Consider the following 15,612-nt stretch of genomic DNA (forward strand, 5'->3'; position numbering starts at 1 on the left):
AAATGTAATAAAAATGTTATTTTTACTCACAAGAAAATACCTATATATTTTCTGTATTTTACTTTTACAAGTGCAGTGCTCCTTCAAAATGGGCTGACTTCTTGGCAGCTTTCTAAACAACCACTTATTCAAACAGTTCCACACTCAACACTGTGATTCCTTGGGTCATGACCAAAACACCTGCCATGACTAAAGCCTAGTTCACATTACACGATTTTCACCCTGATTTTGCGTCGCAGAGACTATCGTAGTCTTTTGAGTGTTCATACCTGTTGACGTGTTTCTGTCAGTGGGAGTCTCGCCAACTGCGTTACGACCTGTGTGTGCACACCACAAGATTTCTCCACTGAGCCCTCGCCGACAGAGCCCCAGGTAATGCAGTGACGTCACCAAACTTGAAGACGACACATAGTAAAGGCATGGATATTATTTATTATCCCCGTGATCCTGTGGACGCCGCCATTGTTGTTGTTGCTTGCCGGTGTTGCCAGATCTTGGGAGAGAAACAAGCAACCAGGGCTATGGAAACAAGCCCAAAAGAAGCGACTGCAGTCTGACATACTATTATGCGTTTGAATAACATTAGACGTATATATATAGAGGAAGGTGACGTTGAGAGAGCAAGCCCAAATAAGCAACTGTACTTTAGAAACAACCCCAAAGTCGCAGCTAATAAGCGGACCTGGCAAGTGGCAACCCTGCCGCTTGTCCTCCTCACATTTCTTCCGTCCTCCTGCATGCTGACGTATCCCACCTCTCATTGGCTGATGCTCTTTGTCAGTCGTGTCACACTTGTCCATTTTTCTAGCATGCCAGATATCCAGTCCCCGTCACAGACAAGGGGGGTGACTTGCTCATAGGCTTGTTCACACATGAGGACTCGTCGTGGCAGACTACCTGCCGACTCACCTCTGACCCAAAGTGGCTCTCAAGATCCCCTGTGACGTCAAAATTGCGGTGAAAACCGTGTATTGTGAACTAGACTTTAGTTGCATCTCTGTCAATGCCAGAGTATACACATCACTTGCCAACAGCGACCTTTTTCCGTACCAGGCTAAAATAATTAAGTTTGCTACAATGTACCATTTCTGGTCTCTCTTTCTTCATCTGTTGTTGAATGTACTGTAGGAAACAACAGACAGCGAGCTGTACTCAGCATGTCATTCCTGAGGTGTAACCGTTAATAGCAGTCCCTTCTCAATTCACTACACAGTGTGTACATAATTTACTACTCATAAATATGTCCCATTGATCGCAAGAGCTTGCACTAGACACTGCACTTCTCGGGTCCTAAGCAATGTAACTCTCAAGTGTGAAGTCCATCAGATGAACAGCTGACGATTCAAGACAATAAAAAGGACAATTTAGTTAGATTACACAGCAATTTACAACTGTAATATTACAGAAACGGGATACCTATTTCTCCATGGAGCCTGTTAGCGGTAACTGATGGCAAAGCAGGCAGCCTTTAAAAATATCATGACACTTTGACACTGCTATGGGTAAAAACGCAGATTCACAGAGATCTACCAGAGCGAGAATTAGGAATGTCACTTTTTTATTTGAAATTCGAACATTCATTCAATCTGTAATGACCTGTTCTAATTCAAAACAGTCTGTTTATTTACAATCTATAAGCAAACAGACCGTCTGAAATAGTTTCATATTCCTTCAATCAAATTGTGTGTGATTATACATTTATTTGATTCAGATTTTTAGGAAAAGTGACAGCCCTAAGAGAAATGCTGCCCATAGTCTAACTGGAAAGACAATACTCTTCAGTGAGGACTGTGAGTCATCAGCAGTATTGCAATACGCTGTCAGGGTCCAGCTTATATGCAAAGTCGAACAACTCTATCTAGCATTTCTAAGACATTTTAAATCCTTAAATTTCCTTAAAAAACTAGCACAGCAGCAACAACAGGGTTATGAAAATCCTTTCATTGTTGACCTTAAATGATGTAGACATAACTCTTACTTGATTGTCTTTATCTTTACAAATTGTTTTGATAAGTACCTGTTTTCAGGATCATCATCAACATCATCTTCACAGACCTGAGAGACTTCCTCTTTATCGTCCTCTTTGTCTCCTACACAACAAAGTAGCACACAGACTTTGAATGAAGAGCACGAGAGTCACTGAAGGAAAAACTTGATATTCTGCAAAATATGCTTATTTGCTTTTTTGCCTTAAGTTGTCTGGCAAGACTCTAGGAAGTTACATTTTACACTTCAGTATTTCAACAAATGATATAACATATTCATCAGAGGTGCTAGTAGGCAAAGTTTATAAACTTTGGACAGGACAGGCAAACTTTATGCTAAGCTTAGCTAACTGCCTGCTGGCTACAGCTACATATTTACAGTACAGAAACTGAGTGGTATCAATTTTCTCATCTGACTCTTACCAAGACAGCAATTAAGTGCAGTTCCTGAAATGTTGAGGTTTTCCTATAACTCATGGACACCAAGCTGAGAAACACTCCTCTCTCCAAAGTCAAATTACCTGAGCATTGATGAAAAGGTCCACTACTTTCCACCACGTTATCCTCCACAATAGGTTTGATTGTTTGCTCGGCACTGTCCTCTCCTGAGTCATCTTCAGCCTGCTGCTCCTCTTCATCCCCACTGGAGGATGACTGCAGTTTGGAGGCTGCTTTGGAGCTACTTCTCTTGCAGTTCTTTTTGTAAGAACTTCTCGTCTTGGCACCTTTCCTCTCCTGTGAGTTTCTGTCTTCCTCTTTTGCTTCATCTTGTTTCTTCACACGGCTAGATCTCCTCTGCTGTATGGCTACTTTACTCTTTTTCTCCGTCCCCTGGTCAGAGTCAGAGTCAGAGGAGTCTGAGCCATTCTGTTTTTTCTTTTTACTTTTGTTATCCAAGTTTGAATCAGAGCTTTCAGACTTCCTCTTGCATTTGGACACTTTGTCTTCATCCTTTGCAGACGTATTGTCTGGTTTGAATAAACACTTTTTAGCAGTTGTGCTTCCCTGTTCCTCATCTGTGCTGTGGCCTGCTGCAGCTTTCTCCAACAGTATGTTAGGAATTTCATCTGAGTCAGACTCCATCATCTTTTTCTCTGAATCCTTGGTCTCCTCCTTATCCTTCTTGGACTCTGTATCAGAGCATTCTTCCTTGCCCTTGCTCTCAGCCTGGTTCCTCAAGGGAGTGGTCTTGAATCTACTTGAGCGACGGCATGGTTGTGGGCTGTCTGTCCCACCTACAGCATCATCTTTTCCCTTCTCACATTTTTCCTCACACGTTTCAAGTGCCTCTCCATCTTTTTCTTTGTATTTGGACATGGAGGACCTTGACCCACCCATCATCACAACTGGCACAGGACTCAGTTTGAGTAGGAGGTTCTTCATTTTGGGCCGGGTGGGTTGAGAGTCTGTTGACATTAGCTCATCATCATACACTGCAGTCTGTGTCGTCTTTTTGATTGCATCAGTTTCTGTTTGGTTGTCTTTCTTTTCAGTCTCACCTGTCACTTGACTGTTGTCCACTTCCTGCTTATTATGCTGCTCCTTGTCAGACTCCTCCACTATGTCTGCATCCCCTGCTACAGCCTCCCTAACTGCGTCAGCCTCCTCTGTAACTTCAGCCTCCTCTACAGCTGCGGCCTCCTCTACAGCGCCAGCATCCTCTGCTACGTCAGCCTCCTCTGCGTCCACTGCATTATCCATGTGGTCATTTTCTACATTAGTGCCCTTTCTCACTATGTGTTGCTCTTCTGCTAACTTTGACTCGGGGGACTCTTCCTTGTCCAGATTGTCAGCCTGCTTCTTCAAGGGAGTGGTCTTCAGTCTACTAGAGCAGTGGCTGGGTGGTGGGCTGTCTGCAGCATCAACGTTTACCTTCTCACATTTATCTTCACACTGTTTTTGTATCTCTTCAGCTTTTTCTTTGTTTTCTGACATGGAGGACCCTAACCCATGCATGGTCACAACTGGCACAGGAGTCAGTTTGACTATGAGGTTCTTCATTTTGGGCTGGGTGGGTTGAGAGTTTAAGTTTTCATTTGACTTTGTTTCAGCATCTTTGACTGAAATGGTATCTTCCTGTATGGGGGTGAAATCCTCAAGACCCTCCACCATCTGAAAAAGCTCATCAGGGACCGAAGGAGGCACAGACATAATGTCTTCATCAAGGAACGTTTCACCAGCTGACAGTAGGCCATCATCATATACTTCCATTTTCATTGTATTTTCGATTGCATCAGTTTCTGTTTGGATGACATTCATTTCAGCCTCATTATGCCCCTCCTTGACTGGTTCCTTTACTATGTCAGCCTCTCTTGCTGCATCAGCCTCACCTACACATTCTGCCTCCTCTGCAACATCAGCCTCCTTTGCTGCATCAATCTCCTCTGCCACAGCAGGCTCTTCTGCTACACCAGCATCCTCTACTGTGGTAGCCTCCTCTGCTGCATCAGCCTCTTCTGCCACAGCAGCCTCCTCGGCTACATCAGCATCCTCTTCTGTGTTAGCCTCATTTGCTTCATCAGCCTCTTCTGCCACAGCAGCCTCCTTGGCTACATCAGCATCCTCTTCTGTGTTTGCCTCATTTGCTGCATCAGCCTCTTCTGGCACAGCAGCCTCCTCTGCTACACAGGCATCCTCTATTGCATTCGCCTCCTTTGCTGCATTAGCCTCTTCCGCAACCACCACATTTTTCACTTGATGGTTTTCTACAGGGGCGACAACATTAGTGTTCTCTCTTACAATATGTTGCACTTCGTCACCATTCTGCAACTCCATGTTTCCGAATTCAGCCCCCAAAGCCTCTTCCAATGCACTGTGGGCTTTTTTCAAGTCAGCAAGCACGGTCTTGAAGGCTTTCAAGTGCCGATACCTGACAGCCTCATCTCCCTGTTCCTCAGCTGTCTGCTGTATGAACTGAATGAATGTATTGTTGAGACCAGTAGTTGTTTCAACAAGCTTTTTTGTTTTCTTTATAAGTTCTTTGGGTACCTGCACTTTTCTGTAGGAGAATGTCATGGTCTCCGAGCCTTCAGTATGTTCTTTCCCATTCACAACTACTTTGTGCTCCTTGATGGCTTTGCTCTTGTGTCTCTTGCTCTCACGTTCTTTGCCTCTGTCCAATTTTCGTTGCTTGAATTGCAGTTCTTGTTTTTCCATGATGCGGTGGTATTTGGAGACCAGATCCTGGAGAGGCTCTGATCTGCAGACATAGCAGTGCCACTTTGAGTTCTCATCAGTAATGACTGAAAGCTCCTTCCTGCCCAGGTTGCGCAGAATGCACTTTTTGCAGAAGGCATTGTTGCAGTAGTCACAGCAGATGAGTTTGCCACCTTCAGCACACCATCTGGGAAAGAAAGTGTGACTAAGTTTTAGGGTATAAAGCAAGTGAGGTCTTCACTTATATATTTATCCAAAATGAACGTTACTTAGTTAAGGACTGAGACCAAAACAAATCTACAAAAGACTGGTCAGAAATAAATAAATACACAAAATAATGAAAAAGTGTAAGAAATAAGTTTTCAATATCTCAGTAGATGTTGCTTCCAAAGGGGTGTTCGAATCATAGGCCACCCGTGTCATACACACACTTACAACAACAAAAAACAACCTTTCATGTGAATGTCATGTCATCATGGTTGAATAAATGCAACATCATGTTCATTTGAGATCCATAGCCAAGCCTTCAATGTTAGACTTAATATCTTATTACTTATATTGTGCATCCTCTGGTCATTTTATTTCAACAAACAAATCATAATATTTTGTTTTATAATATCCTTTACCTGCACTGCTCATCCATCCCATCAGAGTCTCTGGTGAAGTCATCACTTGTGTAATACTTGTAGCATGACTTGAGAAAGAGAAGATCGTGTGATCATACATCAAGAATCGAAAGACTGAAAATTGTCAGCATGAACTTCCTATAATGGCTATGAAAATATGTGAAAAGTATTTTGAACCTCCCTACCTTGCAAATAAGTACTTTGAGGACAGGATGCTTGTACACAGAGTTGCGTTGAAACTGATTTACTTGTTTTCCACAGGCAGTGCAGTTCACTTTCTTCTGTAGGGTGTCATCTGTGATACAGAGAAAAGACATCAATAATTAATACTTTGTTCATTTAACTTTTTTCCAATCACTAAATTCTTTATTTTCATTCCCAGATGGTGTCAGCACATGCCTAATCACAGACAAAATAGCTCTGCGTCTTTCTGGAAGATTACTGACTGAACACCCCCCCCTTAACTCCACTAACAGCCAGGCAAACAAACTGAATGAGTTCTGCTGTCAAGTTGATAGACAACGGGACCATTCTGACCCCATACCCCCTGACTCCATCTGTCAGCTCAAGCCCTTAAACTCCACCTCTGCCACTTCAGCAGGGGTCTGGGGCTCCCTACGACTGCCCATCCCAGGGCCCCCTTTCCCATGCCACAGTGACAACCTGCTCTATTCCGGAGAGGGACAGAGTCTTCAAAAGCAGAACCCCCCACAGCTGTACCAGACGCCATCTCTCCACTTATCCTGAAGTTCTGTGTTGAACAGCTGTCTCTAGTCTTTACAGATATTATTAATGCCTTAATTGGAGAAATACCACATACCAGCCTACGTCAGGAACTCTACCATCATCTTTGTACTCAAAAAAAAAAACAAGGACCACAGGACTTAACAACTACAGGCCCATCAACCTGACCACTGTGATTACTGGGTCTTTGGAGCACCTTGTCCTACATCCCCTGCAGTTCAGCTACAGAGGCAACAGGTCTTGAGACAATACAGCCAACATGGCACTACATTTCACGCTCTAGCACCTGGACTACTTATGAACCCATGTCAGGATCTTGTTTGTGGACTTCAGCGCAAAACAATAAACAATAAAACCCCTCTCTGCTGCAGGACAAGCCCTTCCAGCTGTACGTGCCTGACTGCTTCAACACTTCCAACATCATGCTTGTCCTCAAAAAAATAAAAAGCTTTTTAAATCAGACACAGGCCCAAAACTGCTGCCAGGGATCAGGCTCAGGTTGGGCTTGGACAGAAATTGTGTGGGTTCATATAGGGTCGGGCCTGTTTTTTCTAGAGCCTGATCAGAGCTCTAATCCTCACCTCCTGGTTTGCTGATGCCACCACGTAGGACAAGGCCAAACTACAGTATTTCATTCACTCTGTGGAGAGGGTGATTGGCTGCAATCTGCCATCCCTCCAGGACTTGTACGCCTCCTGAACCCACCAAGCTCAAAATCTCTTGAAAGACACTCCACTCTGGCAGGAGGCTGCAGTCCATCAGGACAACCAAACACACACAACAAAAACAGTGTCTTCCCATCTGCAGCTTGTCTGATCAACAAGGGCCAGGTCCCCCACTGACACCAACACGTTAATCTTATCATCTACCCATGTGTTAGATTAATGCAAATCTTTTTGAACAACTATAGCAGTACACTGCATATTCTTTACTTTAAACCACTGAAGATTCTCTATAGAATGTATTTTTATACATTCCTGCCCAGCTCGCCAATTTTAAACAGTTACACTTTACACTAAACACCAAAGCAGATTCCTTATGCAAACCAATTTGGCAATAAACCTGACCGACAAGTACTTTCATAGTTCATACCTTTAGAGCCGCTGCTTGTGTTGTTGTCTGAAGGGTTGTCAGAGGTGGCACCTTCATTTTCACTCTCGCCTGAGGCGACAGATTGATTCAGTCCAGTGATCTTAGCTAGAATGGTGGACTCCCTAAAATGAATTGGCACATAGGTTAAATATTTCAAGCTGTGTCTGTGAGAACTCTTGAGAACGTACATCTGCGAATAAAACAATAACATTCACATTTAAGAAAGCTGCTTCTCACCTGTTGCAAGAGGGCTTCATAGTTTCTGCTGAGCTATCAGGCTGACAAGGATAAAAGATTTATTTTAATATGTTGACAATTAAAACCAAAACAGTGAATTTATGCCTGAAATCATTAGTTTTTTCTTTCCCAGTATCATAAACACAGAGGTCCAAACACATTATTTGACGGCCCCAGAGGCTGCATACTTACCTCCACTGTTTTTTCTGACATCGGGTCAAGGTGCGATTCAGGAGAGGCCAGACTCATTTTACCTGGAGAGATTTTTGTTTTCCAGTGAACACAAAAGTAAATTAAGATACTGTGCAATGTTGTATCTGAATCACAGAGATCTGAGTTAGTAAATATGTGTAGATATGCTTTTTCCAGCGATATAAGCCCAAAAACAAGCATGCTGTGTTTTTAAGTCCAGATACGGGTACTTGATATCACAACTCCACCTCTAGCCTGGTTCCAGACCATAAACCCCGCCCACTCAACTGAGTAGGCTTGCATTACTGGTCTGGCATACTTCAATGAATTTGCGATTTATCTCGTCCAAACGATGGACGGACCAATGAACGCCGGGGGTCTAGCGATTAGCCAAACAGCGCCACGCTGATGTCAAGCTGTACGCCGGTGGGTAACTGGTGAGGATAGCAACAATGGCGACCGCTACAGATCCTACAGACCACATTAACGATGCTATCGAGGTATTTCGCCACTACTTGCGCTAATGGAGGATCAAATTAAGGAAGCTGCTAAACTGGATTTAACGGCGATGCAGCTGGGCGTGCACGACGACGGAGACATTTTAAACGGGCAATGCTTGCTTGTTTTCGGCACCCCGAGGCATGGATACTAATGACGTCAGATTCTGGGTGAGTCGTTGATCTCTACTGATTGGTTAGGGAAAAATCTAATTCCCTCCCCCTTGTAAATCGCCTTCAATGGAAGCCATGTCAGACTGAAGGTTCTGGGAGCTTCAGTCTGACACTCAGGCTACTCCACCTCCACTTTCTGTCATTGTTTCAGTTTATGTTTTCACCAAGGTCCAAAATTAACTCTGGTCTATCTGCCAGTGGCTGGTAAACTGATAAAAATACAAGCCAAAATACTTATCAACCAACCAAAAACCTGCATAATATGAAAAAACAAACACAAACAATTGAGCAGGTTTTGTTTGCAGTGGTGGAAAGTAACAGTATATTTGCTCAAGTACTGAAGTACATTGGTACAAAGTTGAGGTACTCTGAGATCCTATGCTACTTTATACATCCACTCCACTACATCACAGATGTATATTTTAATGTCACTACGTTTAACTGACAGCTTCAATTACTTCTAAGATTACGGTTTTTCAGCTCCTTCCTGTACAGTGAAAACCACAAATCTTCAGATGTGATGTTGATTTTGAATGTTTGTGATTAACTGAAGGATGAAGTCTATTCCGTATGAGTGGAGAAAATTCTCCTACCCTCCTAAGCTAAATAAACTCTTAAAAACCTTCTTGGATCGGCTGGAAAACGCATCATCACGAAGCTGAAAAAGGCTGTTTTTCTGAGCTCATTAAACTTGACTTTAGAGTGTAATGGAAAACTACTGTATACCAGTAACCTATAACTTCATGTAACCTCTGCTCTGTTTTTTTACTAAGTTGTTTACTAGTGGAATACTCCAGTAACTGCCTCCATGACTGTTCTCATGTAATCCAAAATCATGTAGGGCTTGTTATGTTCTTTCTGTGTCTAGGTTATGTTGACCTGCTAACTACAGAGCTGGTCAAACTAAGGAATTCTCTGCAGAAGTATTTAAAAGGGTTGTATAAAATAAATTCAGTTATGGAAAACGTATAAAGAAAGAATAGACTATATGAAGTTGTTGGGACGGATCTTATTGTGTGTGGCTATTGATTCTTCTGTATGAACTTTTTTTTTCTGAAGCAGGGATGCATGATAACATCGGTACGTCATCTGTATTGGCCAATATTGGTTTTAAAATCAAATACCAGAATTGGCCCACGTGCTTTTTCTTGTTTTGCATACTGAATAAACATCACATACACTCCAAAGTATTGTATTTCATGTCTCCATCTGCTGGTGGGTCTTCATGATAAGAGCATGCATGCATAATATGTTGTTAATTCCACCACAGAAGAGACTTTTGACATATCAATGTCGGTTATCAGTCAAATTAGTTGTCACATATCAGCATATTAGATATCGGCAAAAGATCCAATATCATGCATCTCTATTCTGAACTAGCATTGGTTGTTTGGTAACTGTAACTGTCAGACCATCTTTATTTTTGTATATCTGTGTTTTGAGAAAAGGGGCAGGTAAAATAAGATTCACATAAAAAATTAAGTTAATGAATTATAATGCATTGCTGTAGATTAATGTTATATTACGTGACAATGCATCTCAGGCGATGTTGCAGAGTAGCGCAGGAGTTATATAACGAGTGATGTAACTAATTACTTTTAACGTAGAGAAAAGGAATACAGTACTGCATTATATTCCAACTAATGAGTAATGTGTACTACAGTACTTTTACCTCAACACTAACAACACAGATCTCCTGACAATGAAGGTTTTAGACGATCGAGTTTAGCCTCGGTAACAGTTGCAGGTTTGGCGGACGCCATTGACGCAGAGCTAACGTTACTACTCCACGAGGTGTAGTGCACGCGCAAGCCCTCCCTCCCTATGACGATAACGTTACCATGGCGCTCACAAGTAGTATCCAAACCATCAATGTAACGTTAACCTTTAGCTAGCTAGATACAAGGCACGTATTTACACCTTTACAAACAAGCGCATTTTTATATTTTAATTTCTTTGACGTGGATTACATAATGCGCATGTGCACATCTGAATCTGCGTGTGTACGAATTTAAACACTGTGCAGCTAAAAGCTAAAACCTAGCTAGCATAACTTGCTAGCGCGACTCGTCGTTGGTGAAGGCGGCACAGTATTTGTTGCACAACAAACATGTCTATACAAACAAGCTAAACAGTTTCCCTACCTGCTTGGCTGGCAGACACACGTTTAGGTTTTGGTACAGGTGACCCAGTTTAGTCCAATTTGCAGAGTTTCGATGGAGCAGAAGTAGGTATAACAGCAGAATTTCGAAACTAACTCGCTCAATGGAAACAAAGGTACGCAGCTTCCCGGTGGAGGGTTCGCTGACCCGCCTTACTCGCCATCTGATTGGCTATTATTTGTTGTCTTCGTTGGTTGATTGGTTAGTTTAAGCCAATCAGCGGCCGAGTAGGGCAGAAGATGGCGGATTATCCCTTTGCCTTTACTTTCACTGCATTCTGTACTTTGTGTACCCTTTCCTCAGAGGGTGAAGCATTCAACATTTGTTTATTTAAATGGCTACTTGTGAATTAGTTTTGGTCTGATATTTAGTCATGGTTACAGTCATATAGTTTATTTTGTGGACAACCTTGTGTTAATTGCCTTTATTTAACCAGCTTTGTCCCATTGAGATCAACACAATTTCAACAACAAATAAAATTCACATAAAAGCATACATTTGAATAACATATAATGATTAGATAAAACAATTACACACAGACAGCCTGGACTCATTGGATTTCACTATGGGTTTAAACTCATTCAAGGTCATCATGTGTTGAAGCTTTATATCATTTTACAGTTCCATACTGTGGGTGCAGAGAACCTCAAGTTTTTCCCCCAATTCAGTTCTGACTTTGGGCACAATAAGACTATATAACTTCCATATTTCATATTCAAGAGAGAAGATAAGTAGGAAGGAATTTTACCAAGAACAGCTTTGTAAATAAAAGCACACCAGTGACTGAGGCAGCGTGTAGATAAAGCAGGCCGATCCACTTTTGAGTATAAAACACAATGGTGAGTAAGAGATCCACAGTTTGTAATTAATGTCAGAGCCCCAAGATACAACAGCATTCAGAAAAAATAATGAATGCAGACATTTCAGATAATGTTGATCTTGTGATTATTTTGGGTAAATATCACATTCATACTTGCAAGTGGAAATGGTGTCTTTCACTGTCTTCATAAATAACTCTGCCAACTAGGCTACTCCTAAAATACATGGAAAAAATGAACAGTAAAGCTAAAAAACATAATAGCCTGTAGGTCCTTGCCCTTTGAATGTCTCTTGATTTGCTCTTTTGTGTTCCTTATTCATTTACCTGATTGTTTTTCCTTTTTTTTGTTTAAAATATAAATGTTCTTGGAGCCAAAACGCACGCTAAAGTGCCCTCCTGGGAGCCAAAACGCACGCTAAAGTGCCCTCTTTGGAGCCAAAACGCGTGCTAAAGTGCCCTCTTGGGAGCCAAAACGCACGCTAAAGTGCCCTCCTGGTTGGCAAAACACACTAAACTGCCTTCTTGGGTGGAAAAAACACACTAAACTGCTCTCTTGGGTGGTAAAAATGCGTGCTTAAGTGCCTTCCTGGTTGCCAAAACACAACTGCTCTCCTGGGTGAAGAAAACACACTAAACTCCAGAAGACTATTAGGACCAAGAAATACTATGAAACATTACTGTTGCAATGACTTTTATGTTGGGCCCTTTTTTGATCTATATTGAGCCAGAACTATATCTCACAGAACCAGTTTGGATTATCTGGTGCTAATATGGTGTTCAAATGCACTAGAATACAGGAAATGGCATCTACTTAATTGGAAATTTTCTGGGGGATGACCCCCAGACCCCCCCAGGGATTTATTTCCTTCATACATCCATGTCTCTGTGTGTTCTTCACAGTCCAACGTGGAATCTACACAGTTCTCGTGGATGCTGATCCTAACTACAACCTAACTTAGCCTGTCTAGTTAGTTTGTTTTAAGGCTATATAATGTCCCATTTGTATAACATATAAACTTGTCTAAAGTGCCCTCGAAAACACGTGGAACTTAGTGCCCTCTTCAGTGGCGAGAACGCGCTGTATGTACCCTTTTTTTTTCTTTTCGCCCCTGCCCTTCAAAAAGTCTGTGCACACCACTGTTCTCTCTTGATTTTAAGATAATGTTTCCTCTCTTGGTCTTTTTTGTATTAAATTGTGCTGTAGCATCATTTCCACCATTGCTGATAAATTCTGTCTTTTGTCTCTGTACATCTTTCCCCTGACTTGTTCTGTATATTTTCCTGTGTTCAACTTTTTTTTTTTTTTTTTTTTTAAAAAGGGTAGCATAGGGAGTTTAGGGCAGTGGGCATCCTTGAAGTTGCATTACTGCCGCCTTCTGGCTGTAATCTTCCTTTCTATTCTATGCTATTACAGCCTTGTGATTAGTCTAGTTGCTTTCAAAAACCTAAATATCCTCTCTCCACCATGTCCCCATGCTCAAGCACTTCTTTAATCCCAGCCTCAACTCGTCCAAGCCTACGTAGCATGGATGTATAAGAGACAGCTTGTCTTTCCTCTTCATAAAATCAGGACATGCACCACTGTCCCCTTTTAATTATACTGATTACAGTGACCAGTTGTGTTTCCCTATGACAGCAAGTGTGCTATAGGTGCTGTGCAATCTATTTAATTAATCCAATTAATCTAATCACAATTACTTGCTCTTTCCTTTTGGTTCCTCCTACTTTAATCTGTACTTGTCTTCATTTTCTCACACTATTCCAATACAAGCTGCCACTGTTTGATTATTTTCTTCCAAACTATGCTTTGCTGCAGTCTGTATTTCCAGTGTATTCATTTGTCGATACAGTGAAAGGCATGTGCGTTTTTTTTTCTTTTCTCTTATCCAACATAATGTAGCAATATTAATAGATAGATAAACAACAACAACAACAACATCACAAAACACAGTAATAAGTTGTGGAAGAAGTATTAATTAATGGAAGTACCGACACAATGATATAATGAAAATACATGGTTACACACACACACACACACACACACACACACACACACACACACACATACACACACACACGTATAAATATATACCATATACCCTCAATGTCTCTAAAGTACATATATCACATATTTATATTTGCAGAATTCGAGCAACCACAGACGTTGGCACATACGAATTGCATTTTCTCTCTTATCATTATCATCAATATCATTACATCATTACATTTGTCTGAGTGTTTTCCCTTACCTTATCTTAAATGGTGGAAACGCTGAGATCATTAAAGTTTTAGTTGTTGCGTAGTAAAGTTGCCCACTGTGGTGATTTCATCATGTCAGTCGGAACAAATGAAAACATTTTCCTAAACTTTTCTGAACCTTTCTCTGACGTTGTGGTTCTCATCATTCATAGATAGATAGATAGATATCATTGGATAGGAAACTGTTAACGAACACTAATGAACAAGTTTGAAGCGGTCTGTACATTTGTATGAACATTTGTATTTTGATGTTTGAGAACTTTCCAACTGCACACAAGTAAAGGAAGATGATTATTAGGAGCACCTCTACCTGTCCTGTGGTTTCTCTTCAAAGAAACTGCGCTGGTGTGAATACTGTGAATCCTACAAGTTACATACATCACCAGAAGATGGGGCTCTTCTTCAAAGGGTGTCAGTGTAAAAGGTGGAGATGTGAATGTGTTGTGAGTGTGCAAAGATATGAACTCAAGTTCAGCTAAAACTTCCAGTTAGTCTTTTATTCTGGAATCTTGTTAACCATAGTGTTCCAGCTGAGCTCCTTACTTTGTCTGTTTGATCAGACAATTGACCAAATATGTTACTAGCTCTATTAAGTACTCCTCCACTGGTCTGTCTTTGAAATTATCGGCATATGTGCAGATTTCAGGGGGGATGAAGGGGACACATCCCCCTCGATATTTAGAACATGTGCATTTGTCCCCCCCAATAGATACATAAAGGTAGCAGAGAACTTTTATTTCAACAAAACATGTGCATTTGTCCCCCCCAATAGATACATAAAGGTAGCAGAGAACTTTTATTTCAACAAAACAGACATTTACGCCATAAACTAATGCAGAAAATATTAAAGTTGGTGCATGAAAATACACCAGTATAAAGGAAATTAAGTGTTTGACGCATGAAATTTTCTGGCGGAGGACCCCCAAACAACCAAACCACCATTTCATCATTTCAAGGCTGGGTCATTCACAAGCAAGGATGGCACAAGGTTCATCACTTTGTGAAAAAAATGTGTGGGCAAAGAGTCCAACAGTTTAAGAATAACATTTCTCAGAACAGAATTGCAAAGAATTCTGGGATTTCACCATCTACAATCCTTAATAGAGAGAATCCAGAGAAATCTCTGCAGGTAAGAGGCAAGACTAAAAACCAACATTGAATGCTCGTGACTTGCCACCCAGTGTAAAAAAAGAAACTGAAGCTGACAGGAATTTTTCACATTTTCCTCTCGCTGATGTGTGTGTGGGGCAAAGCTAAAAAATTGACTCAAAATATTTCCCATGTGCCCACTCACCACAAACATTTTGACATGTCATAACACAAAAAGCACAGGTGTTTTCTAATTATATTAATGGTAATGGCTGCCTGCTGGTTCACTGTCACACACTTTAATAAAAGCAGGTCACTGTTCATTGCATCACGTCCACCTGGGCTTCTCTCAACTCAACTCAAACTTTATTTATAAAGCACATTTAAAACAACCAAGGTTGACCAAAGTGCTGAACAGGTCAATAGAAATAAACACGCAAATACAATGAGGTACCTAATAGTACACCACAATAATAACCATAAGATACATAAAATACAATACAATAAAATAAAATACAAGAGTTATAAAATAAGATCAAAATAAGCTAAAATGTTTGGGTGTCCAGCTCAACCTGAGTT

The 15,612-nt window shown here is 41.2% G+C and overlaps 1 protein-coding gene across 2 annotated transcripts in view; it reads right to left on the bottom strand.

Annotated features, from left to right (window-relative positions):
• Positions 1-11,011, bottom strand: part of LOC126388945 (transcriptional regulator ATRX-like) — a 14,176-nt gene extending 3,165 nt beyond the window's left edge. Inside the window, exons 1-9 of one of the 2 annotated variants that reach the window (XM_050042347.1) lie at positions 10,848-11,011; positions 8,033-8,094; positions 7,841-7,881; positions 7,604-7,725; positions 5,953-6,062; positions 5,768-5,835; positions 2,507-5,328; positions 2,018-2,090; positions 7-493 (exon numbers count right to left, since the gene is read on the bottom strand). In XM_050042347.1, coding sequence (XP_049898304.1) covers positions 427-493; positions 2,018-2,090; positions 2,507-5,328; positions 5,768-5,835; positions 5,953-6,062; positions 7,604-7,725; positions 7,841-7,881; positions 8,033-8,089 — 3,360 coding nt within the window. In that variant the 5' untranslated portion in view covers positions 8,090-8,094; positions 10,848-11,011 and the 3' untranslated portion in view covers positions 7-426. Of the gene's footprint in view, positions 1-6; positions 494-2,017; positions 2,091-2,506; positions 5,329-5,767; positions 5,836-5,952; positions 6,063-7,603; positions 7,726-7,840; positions 7,882-8,032; positions 8,095-10,847 lie in introns of those variants that run through there. The other variant, XM_050042346.1, reaches the window with a different exon arrangement.
• Positions 11,012-15,612: the final 4,601 nt, after the last annotated feature.

Source organism: Epinephelus moara, chromosome 4, assembly GCF_006386435.1.
Source record: "Epinephelus moara isolate mb chromosome 4, YSFRI_EMoa_1.0, whole genome shotgun sequence".
Taxonomy (NCBI): Eukaryota; Metazoa; Chordata; class Actinopteri; order Perciformes; family Serranidae; genus Epinephelus; species Epinephelus moara.